The sequence below is a fragment of the Lineus longissimus genome, chromosome 3 (assembly GCF_910592395.1).
Source record: "Lineus longissimus chromosome 3, tnLinLong1.2, whole genome shotgun sequence".
NCBI lineage: Eukaryota > Metazoa > Nemertea > Pilidiophora > Heteronemertea > Lineidae > Lineus > Lineus longissimus.
In genome coordinates, this window is record NC_088310.1 from 13,999,624 (window position 1) to 14,015,575 (window position 15,952).

The following is a 15,952-nucleotide window of genomic DNA, read 5'->3' on the forward strand; positions in this document are numbered from 1 at the left end:
AGCATTTGTTAGTTTCTGAGTGGTTAGGAGGTTGGAGGAGAAACTAAAATATTTCGTTTCTATTTGATTCACTTTAATTTTGCTACAGCCCCTAATTTTGCTACAGCCCCCAAGTCCATGAGACTCCGATAACCAGCTAAATCGGGGGGAGGGGGGGGGTGGGTGGGACCTTGTAGATCGACGTGGTCATGCCGCCAACGTGGGTTTTTGTACACATACAATAGAACCTATCTATTAAAGACACCCTTGGGACTGACATGTGCTGCCCTTAATAGAGAGGTGTCCTGATTAGAGAGGTCAAATTGAATGGAAGCAACCAATTTGGGACCAAAACTAGTGTCCTTAATAGAGAGGTGTCTGCTAAGAGAGGTTCTACTGTAGATCTAAGCGGTTCGGCTGTGAAGGTGTTAAGAAGTCGGAAATAGCCTCCTACTAGTGATCAAATAGACCTAACCTACCTCTCTCTTCCATTCGTTTGACGAGCTGATGCTCCCCCCATTTAAGGACAGCACAGAGAACATCTGCTTCACTTGCCTACAAAGACAAAATAAACGAAGAAATGAACTGCTTGGTTGCGGGTCACATATAACCCAAGGTGGCTATTTTTGTTACAACCTGTATGGTGCTGGGCTTTTGTGGACGCCATGGTGAGAATTGTTTACAGACACGGTTTATTTTTAGACCTATGCATTTACTTATATGCGCATCAATTTAATTCCATCAGAGTTTTCCTATACACTCCCCATTCATGTACACAGCTGAGGATTGTGAAGACCGGGAGAACGTTTGCTCCTCTGTTTTCTTCATTTCCACCTGACTAATTACTCCAAAGATTCAAATTGATGTGATTCTTTCACGTTATTTTTTCCAAACCTAATGGAAAGAATGCTTTACTGACTGTGTGTCTCAAGCAGTGATATTTCGTACAAACTTTGTATTGGCACAGAGCTACACAGAGTCGAGCACATGTGTTCATAGTCAACGCCGTTTATAACAAGTCCCTGTGGCGGCTGCAACAAGCACCTTACATTTACGTCTAGGTTCACGCAGATATACGCGTGTCCTCGCACTTCCTGTTGGATGTATATATGTACTTCCTGTTCGTTCAATTCAAGGCCTTGAACTGTGACTTTTCTTTGTCAACCACTACCAGGTTTGCACTATTACTCTATCTCGTGATGTCATCTCTAAAGGTGTTTCTACAAATCGATGGAGTTTCTTCCAGCTATTTGTTTTTCAGCTACAGACTGACCGATGTGTTTGTGCTTGCATTTTTCATAGCATTCAGTAACCTCTTTTACCCTATGTGCAATGATCCAGGAGACAAGACATCAGAAAAACAAAAAGGAAAAGGCCACAGGCCATTGTGCTCACCGTATAGATATTTGGTGGTTAGGAATTCATCCTGGTTAAGAAACATGCTACATCTATAATATATACAGCCAGGTAAACAAGTATGTATCGCATTGTACTGTATTCTACTCGGTTACTGGTCGGTCCGTAACGCTATTATTAAGAGTACGACACAACGATGAACCGACAAATCACAGACCGAACCAGAGTCGGTGTCCTAATAATGGTCGGTTTGTAGTTCATCAGATTTTATCGGGTTGTGTATTGATTACTTCAGTCCGTGTACTGCCGGTTCGGTTCGGTTCCTAATCAAACTCTCACAGGTTCCTATCGTGTCGTGGCTGCGATGACCGGCATTGATCAGGGCCCGGTCGCGTAATTGCGCAACAAGACAGATGACGTTCGTGGGAAAACTACTGGTAAAAAGGACGGGTTGCAGATCAAAAACGGCCCTATATCTTACCGTTTTTAAAAGATAACCCCCAATCTAATCCCCAGCAGATATCTATCAAAAACAGCCCATCCCAAATGATCGACAATAGTCCTCTATAGTCCGACCAATCTGGTAGTCCCGGCCACGCCGCGCCACCCGTCCAAACAAAATCTGAGGATACAACACAAATCATTGCGTGCGTACATTTGTGTCGAGCAAAATTTGAGTGAACTTTGAGAAGACAAACTTCCCTATCGCAACATATTTACAATGATGCATTCCACGGAGCACACAGGGTCACTTCACTCCAAGAACAAGAGGCCCAAGGGCCTGGCGCTCAGCTGAGTTAATATCATTAATATCTTCCCGGTGTTCAGTTCATTATGCATGAAAATGGCATGCTCCATGGTATTTGATATCCTTTTGCGTTCACTACGGTAACAATGTTTTTGGTTGACATAATTATGCCACTGTTCATTCCTCAATCCTGACCATAATTCGGGTGAAATCATCGTATGAAAATATTTACCGAAACATGAAGTTTATGCCATGAATGAGGATACTCATTGTCATAGCCTCGTTTACAAGTACGAAGTATTTTCCCGCGAATATTCAAAACTGCTTGGCTCCTTGCCAGTTAAATAACATGTGACTATACACAAAATAGAAAACTTTGATGGAAATTGTAAATCATTTTTTTACCTATCAGGGGAAACAAGCTGATGATGATCAAATAAATCATTCATGAGAAATCGTTTTGTTGCTGAAGCTTGCATGACGAAGTTAATGCTAAACCTTTTCTTGTGCTCTACTGCGCCACCGTAGTTTTCTATTTAGACCAGCGATGACGTCATTTCTGGTGATTCCCTACGTTGTCCAATGAGCGCTTTTTAAAATGTGCCATTTGGTATTGTACAAACAGAATGCCGTAGCTCCCTCAATTTCCAATCAATTTTTATGGGAGTGACATTATTGTATTGCTTAGAATGTCTACTTTTTACTCATGAAAGAATCGTAGAACTAAAACTTAATAGGCGAACAGAATCATGCCAATTCACTGCACATACTGTGGGAATTCTCCACTTCAAAATACCATCGGCGATGTCATCGCGAACAGAGCATGCACTTCCGATATCGTTTTCACAGAAATGTGGCCAAATTTTCAAGAACTAATTTCTGAAAGTAGTCCCTAAAGACCTTATGACTACCACTGAAACGAACTAGTGATAATATCGCCTACCAGACTACTACTTTTTAAGCAGAAAATTGGGTACTTGAGTGTCATTGAGCTCCAGGCGTAAACAACATGCCGCCATTTTGTCTCCGCTTCGGTATTTCGTACGCCGCTTATAATGCACCTTCTCAATTAAAACCAACATAATAAGGCCTTACATCGTTGATTGAATAGGAACACCACACAAAACACAATAAAGTGGGGGTACAATCGATTACGAAGCTGAAGTGAACAGTGATTTATTCCTGGAGCTACTGCTTTTGTTGTGTAGCTGCCATGTTTTGAGAACTGGCAAATAGGAGACTTCATTGATGGCTGACGTCATCGGGCGGGAATTTGAATCGGCAGAAATAATTAAAAGGCAGGTAGCGCCCTCTCCTGTTAAAATTTTGAACTTTTTCTCAATAAAATAGATTTTCAAGAATTTTATCTTAATATTAGAGCATATTTCGACTAATTCTGCTGCTCCTAGGCCGATATAGGCCAGTTTCCTTCATGCACTCTCGCTCGCAGGAAGTAGGTCGAATGGCGACAAATTTTGTTTTGAAAGTAGAGTTTGACCAGAAGTATCCAGAAATGCAAAATTGAAGTCTCTAGGTCTTACGGTTACAAAATGTGCACCATGGGTTTAACGGATGGACGGATGGATGGATGGATGGATGGATGGACAGACGGACGCCACTAAACAACTTATTTGACAAGCTCGGCTGACTTAGTCAGCTGAGCTAAAAACTGCCCACAAATTGTGCAGTGTACTTACAGTAACCAAGCTAAAGGCTGATTACTCCGAGGTACACATCATAATGATAAGGAATAGGTGTTTATTGGCACATTGATTAGATGTATCTCCAGTTTCTTCTGATAGAGAATGAACTAGAGTGACCAACGCTTCTTTTTTGTCAACAATATTTGAGTGAACAAATATATTATTTATCGCCCTCCAAGAAGTTTCAGCGGCATGTCTGAAGATCAAAAGAGCCGGGATCGAGAAAGTTTTGACATGGATAATATGTCAGACATGATTTATAGCGGCTAGTTCCTTGATGTCTCAGCAAGATGTTGAAATTTGTTACAACTGACTCCTGAAACCGGCCAATTCTGATTAAAATCGGATGCAGGTGGTCAACCCCGACTCCACGGTTCATCCCCATTTCGCCTACAGCCATTTCGCCTACAAAATTTACCCATTTCGCCTACTCACCATTTCGCCTTCACCCATTTTGCCTATTCACCATTTCGCCTATTACCCATTTCGCCTACTCACCATTTCGCCTACACCCATTTCGCCTATTCACCATTTCGCCTATTACCCATTTCGCCTACTCACCATTTCGCCTACACCCATTTTGCCTATTCACCATTTCGCCTATTACCCGTTTTGCCTACAAAAAACCGGCAACGAGACATCATGGGTTACGTCGATGCTGTTAGGCATATCATATGAACAAGACATTGTGTCATGGACCTGTGTGTAGACTGTTTGAGCATTGAACCAGTGTTTCATAAAGTGAAAAGTGTCGGTACACTTGTACATGTATCTAATTTTTTCATTATTATCACATGTGCGATCTAATAAATCTTATAAATTGAAGTTTTATAAATGTAACCGCCAACGAAAGAGCATGGGTTACGTCGAAGCTGTTAGGCATATATGAACAAGATATTGTGTCCAGGATGGACCTGTGTGTAGACTGTTTGAGCATTGGACCAAATAATAAACTTGAGATAGATCATACTTAATTTTTTTTTGTTTCTTGATCACGACCCTGTAATGACCATTTGTAAAGCCAAGCTCCACAATGAAGATATCCTGTAGGGCGGTTCATCCCCATTTCGCCTACACCCATTTCGCCTACAAAATTTACCCATTTCGCCTACTCACCATTTCGCCCACACCCATTTCGCCTATTCACCATTTTGCCTATTACCCATTTCGCCTACTCACCATTTCGCCTACTCACCATTTTGCCTACACCCATTTCGCCTATTCACCATTTCGCCTATTACCCATTTTGCCTACAAAAAACCGGCAACGAGACATCATGGGTTACGTCGATGCTGTTAGGCATATATGAACAGGATATTGTGTCCGGGATGGACCTGTGTGTAGACTGTTTGAGCATTGGACCAAATAATAAACTTAAGATAGATCATACTTAATTTGTTTTCTTTCTTGATCACGACCCTGTAATGACCATTTGTAAAGCCAAGCTCCACAATGAAGATATCCTGTAGGGCAGCGCTTGGTTGTACCAAGATGTAAAAAAACAGGCCAAGACTCTTGGGTTCTTCACTTGCAAATATTCATAATTGAAATGATGAAAAGCCCCCCCCCCCTCGCCTTTATAACCCCTTGAAAATGGAAGTATAGTATGTCGGCAAGTGACCCGAACACATCAATATCTACATGTTGAAGAGTGACCTTCCCCCCCCGCACCCCCCCAATTAAGTGAAGTGAAGAGAGACAAGACCAAAATTGAATATTCATAGGTTGGAGGTTCCAGACCTATCAATTAGACGCGAGTGTGTTTTCAACTGTCAAGTGCTTATTTGGAGAGGTATTGGAAAGATGGTATGGCAAGTCTACAGATAAAAATAAATTTTTTGAAGAAAAAATAAATTTTGATATTTGGTAATCTGACAATAAGTGTTTTGAGATTTGGCTGAAAACAGTGGAAATATCATGGTCTCTCAAATTTGTCCAATTTGAAGAAAAAAAATTCGTGGACAACCACCAGTTTTAATAAAATTTCACCATTTACTTATGAATCCGACTATAGGCCTAACTATAAAAGCACTGATGACAGCTGCGCTACACTTTCATCATTATCATCATCTACTTTAGTCAACCAGCTCAGATGACCTTTCTTGGGGCAGTGATCGGTAACGGTGAACTCCTTCCGACCCAACAGGCAAATGTTTACATTCGTGTCTCCGTGTATCATGGATTCATGTGTATACTAACACCGTTGTTGTGTTGACACACTGACTGACTCTGACTGTGTACATTTCTACAGCGACGAAAAACGATCACAAAAATGGTTCTTTTTAAGCACTCATGACATGTTTACAAAAATTAAAGCAAGTGTTTTTAGTAGAGGTTTACCTAATGAGTAGCATCTGGGTGATTATAAACAATTAACTTGTGTTTAAAAGCCCACATTGTAACGAAAGGTTCCGGCTTGACGCTAATCTCCACTGACGGCAGCCGCCATTTTGCCATACTCTCGAAACTTTGGGATCGTCAAATGCAATGGACATCACATAATTTCTGACACACACTGCTACAATTCATCATTTTATTGTTCTTTCACAGTATTATTACGCCACCCTGATTCGCAAGGCAGCTTGTACCAACTGGCTCTGCATTGACTATCCCCATTCCAAGCCGAAGAACAGTGTGACAAGTTTCTCATTTTACCTTCCAATCACAGTCAAAATTTTCTAAAACAACCGGCAATGAGGACAAACTAATAATCTCAAACCAATCACAAGAATGTAATCAACACATACGACCTCATCCGAAGAGCGGATGATTAAGTTTTAGCATTGATTCAAGGTGATTTAATTCCTTCTTCGTCTCGCTTCAAATTCATAAAATGGCTGTCTTCCATACTTGTAGTATGCAGATCTAGTGGCGCAGTACAACACTGCGCATCTGGGATATCCCGACGGATTGCCTCAACCGCGAAATTCAAAACTGCTGGCAATGTGCCAACTGACATTTTTGCACAATACCGCCACCTAGTGATATGAAACGAAATTAATCTATTTAATATCGAAACCTCTATATCAGGCCGACCTCTTAAACTTCATTTCAAACTTCAATCTGCTGGAATAAAGAAAATGGGCTTTTTTAACCTTGACCTACTTATACCTGAATAGTAGGTCACACTGACCTAAATCTGTGTCAACATATAGAGATGCCTAATAGGTATCTACATATCAAATTTAGAGAGTCTATGACCAATAGCAAAAAAACGTGCCATGATCAAAGAAATTTTAGAGTTCGACCTCTGTGACCTTGAAATGAAGGTCAAATCAAAAACCCATGTGATATGTGATGTACATTTATTAGATACACCCACCATAAAATTTTCATCGCTCTAGCTTTAACCATAAGCTTCAAAATGACAAAAATAGGTTTTCAAAGAGCACCCCCTATATGGCATACCAGCAATCAAATTGCGCTGATTTTCATTCTGAAGGAAGGTCTTGCCGAGGGGTACCTACACACCAAGTATGAACTTTCTGGGTCAAGCGGTTAAGAAACGTGCCACGATTTTGTCAAAAGTTAACGACGGACGACGACGACGACGACGACGGACGCCAGACGCCGCGGTATCGTATTAGCTCACCTGACAGGTGAGCTAAAAATCAATGGTGGTCTTGTCTTAAGAGGCCAGGTTGGAATGATAAAGTATGGTAAAGTTTAACTGGGAAATATGCTATAATATGAAGGAAAAAAACCAAGCTCAACAATTCGTAAAATTGTTCAAATGTCCAGCGCACACTACTCTTTTCCTTTTTAGTAGGCGAAATGGTGAGTAGGCGTTATGGTGAGTAGGCGAAATGGTGAGTAGGCGAAATGGTGAATAGGCGAAGTGGGTGTAGGCGAAATGGTGAATAGGTGAAATGGGTGTAGGCGAAAAGGGTGTAGGCGAAATGGGGGTAGGCAAAATGGGTAATAGGCGAAATGGGTGTAGGCGAAATGGGGGTACACCGACTCCAGGTCAAATCAAGTGATAGCGTGGTGAATAGCACTAGGAAAAGCAGATGCAGATTCTAGATTGAACTGGATGCGAGGATAGTGCATGTGATTTTTGCTTCGGCCAGCATTGGTGGGTAGTTGACGAGTTAAGTTTGCAAGTTTGCCAGTACAGAAATTGTGCTTTAGATTTTAATGTTGTTGGGAGCTTTGGATTATTGTGGTCTAGGATGTTAACAGCTGCCAATACTTGACTTGCCAAACTCAGAAATGCAGCGCCACTCGCGGACAAAGATAGAACAACTCGACATTTTTTCCACCGGTTTTCGCTGCGCATGCGTACCAGCCATCCGGAAACTATAAGCTGAATAGTAGGTCAGTACATGTTCATGATTAAGGTATGCACACCAAACATGCCAGGAACTGGAAACTGAGTAAATGTAAAGTTTTAGTGTTGATATTGGGCTTCTTTATGCATATCATATGAGTTAAGCCACCATAAACACAGTCATTAACACCACAACAGCAATGGACAGTGTGTGTTGTGTTGTGGTAGTGTACATCTGCATTGTACATGTAGTATCAAGTATGCTGCATGGCTCTGCCACTGATCATGAACATGTACATGTAGGCCTGGCATAGTATATTTTCTGTGGTGTGGTGGTAGGCCTATGGCTAATATACTATAGGCTATGTACTGTGTGCATAATGCCATTATTGTATTTAATGAAAACATGTAGCCTTATGACATGTGTGATCATGATGCAATGGCAGGCAGCTAGCTACATGTAGGCTACTCTTTCTTGGGCCATGGGCCTGCAGGGAGAATGATAGCCAGATATCACAGCCCGGGATCACAGCACATGAGGCATGAGAGGCTGACCACATTTGTCATGTCTGCATGGAAAATGTTTGGGCAAGTCATAATTTTAAAAATTAACAAGACAAAATGATGTCAATTGCCTCTTTCAAGTTTTATTATTAAATGAGATCCAAATGCCGTCCTATCACATGCAGACATACATCCATGGCATAGAATAGTAATTCTTTTCACAAAGTACCTGTTTCACTCAAAATGATACGATCATTGTTCAGTTTGGAACAACCGCTGTCTAACGTTACAAACAAGTGACCACGAATAAACCAGGTTTGCCGAAATGGATATGGATAATACATCAACAAACTATTCCACAGCTATTCCAATCCAGCAGGAAATGTTATGAAGGTACATTTGTAATACAGTCAATATTCAGCAGTATACTACCCAAACTACTAGTACTATATCTGTACTATTTACTTATAATATTGTCAAGATATCAAATGCATCTCAAAAAACGCTGATTGTATATATCAATCTCTTTGAAATGCATTTAATTGAGAGGAGCTAAATGAAATACTGAGTACTCATGGCGTAAATTACAGAAACAAACCATGTAATCGAATGTTTCTTTGAACAAGTAAGTTCACACAATTGCTTGTTTTGCCAAGAATCTCAACAGTTTGACGAAAATTATTAAGATTGTTATTAACTGGGGATTATTCTTGTCTTCAGCAACCTCCCAAGAGTCACATATACTGCTGTGTACCTCACTGCACCAGTCGTGGTTACAACAAAGATGATGAGCATGGTGAAAAATTGCACCACTTTAGATTTCCAGATTTTTTGGTGCAAATACTAGTATTACAACTGTATTGATGCTTTCTCTTTTTCTGTATCTATTATCCTTGAAAATACATACTACTAATGTCATTGGCATTAAAATAGTTTTGTAATTTTTTTACCTAAAACTAATCCATTACTTCCATTTGGAACTGGAGCTCCTCTGATGAGTCGAACTCTATCATGTCCTCTGACATCACGGTTGTCATCCATGACAAGCATTCCCTGTCATGATAAAACATTGGACGTCGACATTTGTAGCACTTCTGGCAATCAGACTGGTGACATGGTCCCATCATTGTCTGGATGCTCTGGAGATCCTGCCATCGGATTTTCATTGGAATCATGAATCCTGTGTTTTTCATGTAACACCCCATGAAATACAGGGGATTCATGATTCAATGAGAATGAATCGTGCATCTCGTGTTTTTCGTGTGAGACAGCATGAAATACAGGAGATTCATGATCCAATGAGAATGAATCATGCATCTCGTGTTTTTCATGTAAGACGGCATGAAATACAGGAGATTCATGAACCAATGAAAAAGGATCACCAGCATCATCCAGCAATGAGGGATCAATGCACTCACAATCAAATTCAGCTACTGGCATGACTGGTATTATGTCGCTGCATGCAGGGCTTACGGATGGTACTGGTGGTGCATCAGGCCTAGGGGTGGCGGTGGAATCCCACGGTCAATCCCAATTGGTGATGATGTGGCAGTCTGGTGTCATCACTTTGGACACTTGATGGTTGCAGTGTGGTGTCATCAATATGGACACTTGATGGTGGCAGTGTGGTGTCATCAATATGGACACTTGATGGTGGCAGTGTGGTGTCATCACTGTGGACACTTGATGGTGGCAGTGTGGTGTCATCAATATGGACACTTGATGGTGGCAGTGTGGTGTCATCACTTTGGACACTTGATGGTGGCAGTGTGGTGTCATCAATATGGACACTTGATGGTGGCAGTGTGGTGTCATCAATATGGACACTTGATGGTGGCAGTGTGGTGTCATCACTGTGGACACTTGAGTCCATCTTCTAGCTTGCAATTAAGATAAACGTGTATTTAGTTTGTTGCAGCATTGGTGTTTGGAATGTTGCACTTTAATGAATTTTTAAAAAATCATGCAATAATTGAACATTGCAACTAAAAGGCCCATGACTCCCAGGCCTACATTCCGGCAATGCAAATAAAACTAGGCCTAGGCCTACAGTTTAAAATTGACTTGGCCTTGGGACTTGGGGTCAATTTGACTGACAACCACTCAAAAAAACCCCACCATACCCAAGCAAAATCATAGTGGGTTTGGGCAACACAAAGTCAGAGGCATCTCCTACATATTTCTGGCCCAAACTGATAAGGCCTAGCCAGCCTAGAATAGAAACACCTACAGAGGCCTTCTACAATTGAATTAGATTTAGTTCATCATGTCTATGTCAGAATCCAATGCATGCAATGCATGGCTTCAGCCAGCCTCCTATCACTGGCACAAACATCATCAGACTGTTTTATTGCCCTCATTATTTAATTGGTCAATTATTATCACTTATCATGTTCACTGACATGAAAGCCATTAATTCCCCTACTTTCTGTGGTAAGACTAGCCCAACACCACGCACAATAGAGTTATTTGGAGCAATTTCAGTGATAGCTATTGTTCAATACTCTACACGCTACACACAATGCAGGTTGCTGACCTACCTGCCTCACTCTGCATCACTTCCTGTGGTTCTGCCACTAGATGGCAGTGTATTTTAGGAATTGTGTATAAATGCTGTATTTTTAAGAATTTGGAATATGCAAGAAGAAATGATCTCCATCTTCAAATTGTTTTGTCAGAAGCTAGTTTTCCCCCATAATATTTGGTATTGTGATTGTGAGTGTACTTGGATATACAGTGTTATAAATTACCAGAAGTGGACAGAACTCTGCATTCAACTTATTTCTACTGCTAGTCCCTCCCTTCTCTTTTCCCCATAATATATCCCCCTAAATTGTTGGTCGCTTCAAAGAACCCAAGTATAATTATTCGACCTCAATCATAGGTCCTTCGTTATTGGCACATATTGAGACTTTGCTTGTTAATGACAGATGTCAATCACACAGTAACCAATCACTGATCACACTCGTAATGCCGCATCACGTCAATGTCAAAATGTTGATACATTGGAGCATGGAGTCCTGCCTAGGGCAAATTGTCAAAGACTGAGAAGAACGGCAACTTCCATCATTTCATTTTAATATTCTTCCACTATGATAGCATACCACTTCTAAACAAACTGTAGACGACAGTGTAAACATGAGACATGATTGAAAGACACAAGTCGTCTGCAACTGGCATATTTGGCCGGGCCAAAGGCAGCAACCTGTTTAAGAAGAAAATGTCAACACTTTCTTTGTTGTTTGTCTTCAGTACTCTCCGGACATAAAAGAGGCCCTGTTTAAATTAAAGTTTAAATCCAGAACCGTGTGTGTGACTGACCTGTGATGTGGTTTTTTACCCCTCAGCCCGAATGGGCTAGAGGGGTATTGTCGTCACGTTCGCCGTCCATGCGGGCGGGCGTCTGCTACTTGGTTTCCGTCGATTTCTAAGAGAACCGCTTTGACAATCAATTCAATTTTTGGTACAGTGGAACCCCGGTTGGCGACCACCCCGGTAACGCGACCACCCCGCTAACGCGACCACAATTCTCCGGTCCCGAATGGTTTCCTCTCTAATTACCATTAAGAGACCCCCGCTAAGACGACCACCCCGGTACCCCGACCGCGACCACTGGCTTGGCCGGTCCCAAACTGAAAATCAACCCCGCTAACCCGACCACCAGGCCTAATTGCCGTAATCGGTCGCGACCGCGGCATAGTAATTAGCACCTCGCTGCCAAGCTTTGTTGAGACGGGGACAATGGCCATGGGAATACATATGAAAACAAAAAATACAATGTGATTTTGCAGGTATGATCAATTGTATAAGTGTAAATGAATAAATAAACTTTCTTTTTCTAACGTTTTCATGGTTTGTTTTCATCACTGAGCCAGTTCAGTACCAGACATGCGCACTCAGCAGCAGCAAAATCATGTGATTTGCGTGATTTGCATATGAACGTATAATAAACGGCGGGTAGTTTGAAGACCACACTTATGACAATAACAAGCTTGCGAGACGTTTGAATGTTTTATGATATGGAGAACTTGGTTGATTTACTACAGTATCATTTTATATTTCTTTAAATATTTTGACTGAAAATAGATTTGATTAAAACTGTAGCATTACTCAACTCATCATTCACGTGGAATCATACGACAAGTTTACTTCAATCGTCACAAACAGTCGGGTACATGGAGGATGATTCACCAAATTGCCCGCAAATGCGTCACGTCGGGCAGATAATGAAACTTTGTGGATAAAATGAGTTACAAAATTACCTTTTCTAACTCATTCTGAGAATGTAACATGTAATTTTATCGCCGAACTGTTCTTGCGAGGCATGATAACAAAACTTTGGAGCGTGCATCATCTCAATCAGGCAGCGTTGCTATGGTAGTGCAGCGTACACACGCCATGCAGTCGGCAATTTTGGCGGGAAAAATAATCATGTATTTCGTCTGGGGATTCCCAACCCCGGTAACGCGACCACCCCGGTAAGACGACCACTCCGACCACGGTCCCATGAGTGGTCGTGTTACCGGGGTTCCACTGTATGTACATTGGGGGTGACTAGAGGAAGGTTCCTTTCGAAAACTGCATTACCAGCAATCCCCAACTTTATTATGCCGCTGCTAAATGCAGGCGCTACGATCGAGTTTGACACGTGACCCAATTTAGCCAATCAGAGCGTCCATCAATAATAAAATATATTTTTAGTACAAGAAATCAATGCCTTGTGTCAGTTTTATGCCTTCATTGTGGGTTCACAATTTTGAATGTACAGTGTTCCAGCTCATCAAAAGAACAGGGTTTTGTCTAGAATCACGGTTTTCCGAGTTTCTCCTTGTCAACACTGTCAGGAACCCCCCCCCCCCATCCTATCTACCTAGCCAACACCCAGACAGAGGTTACCAAATGACAGAGCTGAGAGAGCCCAAACATCTGAGGAATCCATGCAACAGCAAAAGCTTTGGCAAATATGCTGAAGAGAAGGATGCAATATAATATTTCGGGCTTGGTCACCCGCCTACCCCCCCCCCCCCCCGACATGACCCTTCCCAGCCCTAGTGTCCTTAATTGAACCATCCAAAGCTAGGGATCTTAGGCCATAAAGTGGACAAATAAAGCAAGAAGTTATCAAAGGGCAGTCATTCTCATATCTTCAAAGATCACTTGAGGTCCAGCTTTTCATGTATGTTGATGTTTGGACATATATTCTCTCCTCAAATCCACTTGGGACGCCAATTTGGACCCCCCTGTGGACATGGAAAAATTTTCAGTTTTCCCAATGGCATGTGTTTCAGTATACTCAGTATGATGCTGCCTTCTGCAGGAGCTACCGGCAAACTAAATTTGCAAACTCTATGTGATTCAAAAAGGCCACAGAAGTCGGCCAATTTTCATGTTTTCTTAGAATTTACATTAGGAAAAATTGCAATTCACGTGGTATTTTCAACCCATATGTGGACATGGAAAAATTTTCACCAATCAACTCAAAATTTGGCCTGCAAATGCCTTGATAGTCATAGAATCACATACGCTATCGGCAACTAGGCTTTAGTTACACAGAAAGCCGTGAGATGTCTCTCACCTCGATCTGCTATAGAAAACGTATGCTTGGCTCTGGAAGGGAGTTTGGCGCATGCGCAGCTAAAAGGTTGGGAATTGCCGGTAATGGGCTCGTTCTGATTCTCAATATGGTCACCAGGGCGGCCTGCTTGAAATCGGTTTCCGTCAATTTCGAGGAGAACCGTTCGTCCGATTAAATTCATTTTTGGTATGTACATTGGGGGTGACTAGAGGAAGGTTCCTTTCGAAAACGGGCTTGTTCCGATTATCAATATGGCCACCAGTGCGGCGTGTTTGAAATTGGTTTCCGTCAATTTCGAGGAGAACCATTTGTCTGATCAAATTCATTTTTGGTATGTACGTTGGGGGTGACTAGAGAAAGGTTCCTTTCGAAAACCAGCTTGTTCCGATTCTCAATATGGTCACCAGGGCGGCGTCCTTGAAATCGGTTTTCGTCAATTTCGAGGAGAACCCCTCAGCCTATTAAGGTTGAAGGTGAGATAATGGTGAAGTTGGCTTAGTGGAGTGGCTAGTTTGATATGGAAATTAAAATTGTGGAAACCTATTTTGAGGATGTGAGCGTGGCGGCCATATTGAATTTGGAATCGCGCTGATTTTCGAAAGGAACCTTCCCCTTACAAAACTGCGTTAGGCCTACACCCACTAAAAAGTGATTCCATCCTCCAAACCTCTCTCCTCGAAATTGACAGAAACCGATTTCAAGCACGTTGCCCTGGTGACCATATTGAGAATGAGAATCAGAACGAGCCGGTTTTCGAAAGGAACCTTCCTCTAGTCACCCCCAACATACATTCCAACAAGAGGCCCAAGGGCCTGGCGCTCAGCTGGATGACCTAATAACATAGGACTGAGGGTATAAAGTAGTAAATATCTAGAATTGTCGGTTGAGTCTGCAGGCAGACTCTGGAGTCTCTGTCAACTGTGGGGTGCTTTGTTGAGGAAGTGGAGGAGGCAGTATGTTTTGGTTAAAAGTTTATTGGGAAAATAGATATATACATATATTCAAATGATGTCCTAGTTGAGGGCGTCTGTTCCTTTGCAATCACTTGCCTCGCCTGGCTCTGTCTGTGGTCCTGTTTCTCTTTCACTTTCACTTCCTTAGCCTTCTTCAAAACTTTTTCGTGAGCTACATCCTCGGACTCAGTAAACAAGGACGATCTGGTGTTTTGTCTTTTGTTTTGACCAGGCATACTGAAGATGGGGAAAAGAAAGTTACATGCCATTACCTAGCGGTATTTTTTAGTAGGCGACAGTCCGATTGGGGCCCGGGATTATGTCGCCTCGTGTTGCATGATGTTTACACGACGCCATTATGAAAAGCGCATGTGCAGTACATAGCCACTGTTCCGCGTGCGCGGAATGTACAAACTGAGGAGGGGAGGCTGTACCGTTGATGGAGTATTGTCATATCATCATATATATTAAAGTTTACACTCTCAATCCCCATTAGATATCGTGACCTCTCATGGCAACTGGTCAAAAAATGCTTGGCAAATTCTGACTGCATCTTCGGTCATCCTAAACTGCGTCCACAAGGTTTAAAGTCAGATATAAAGACATCAAAATGAAATTTAGTAATCATAAACGAAATAAATACACCATAAACGCATTTCTTGAAAACTTCATGACATTGGGGTGTAAGATAAGGGAGTTACTATCTAAAATCACAAGCCTCCTTTAGTGTTATGAAGCCCTGTCATTGCCTCCAAGTTGAATCCAAGATGGCCGCCGACAGGGTGGTGGACGTTGGTACATTTTAGGCAATAACTTGCTCATTTTACAAACAAATGTCACGAAATCTTCATGAAACACGGGAAA

At 41.8% G+C, this 15,952-nt stretch overlaps 1 protein-coding gene across 3 annotated transcripts in view; it reads right to left on the reverse strand.

Moving 5' to 3' along the window:
• The window catches only part of LOC135485747 (BTB/POZ domain-containing protein 7-like), a 132,446-nt gene that overhangs the window by 81,166 nt on the left and 35,328 nt on the right, over positions 1-15,952 (reverse strand). For all 3 annotated transcript variants that reach the window (XM_064768141.1, XM_064768142.1, XM_064768143.1), the window contains exon 4: positions 459-534. In XM_064768141.1, coding sequence (XP_064624211.1) covers positions 459-534 — 76 coding nt within the window. The remainder of the gene's footprint in view (positions 1-458; positions 535-15,952) is intronic.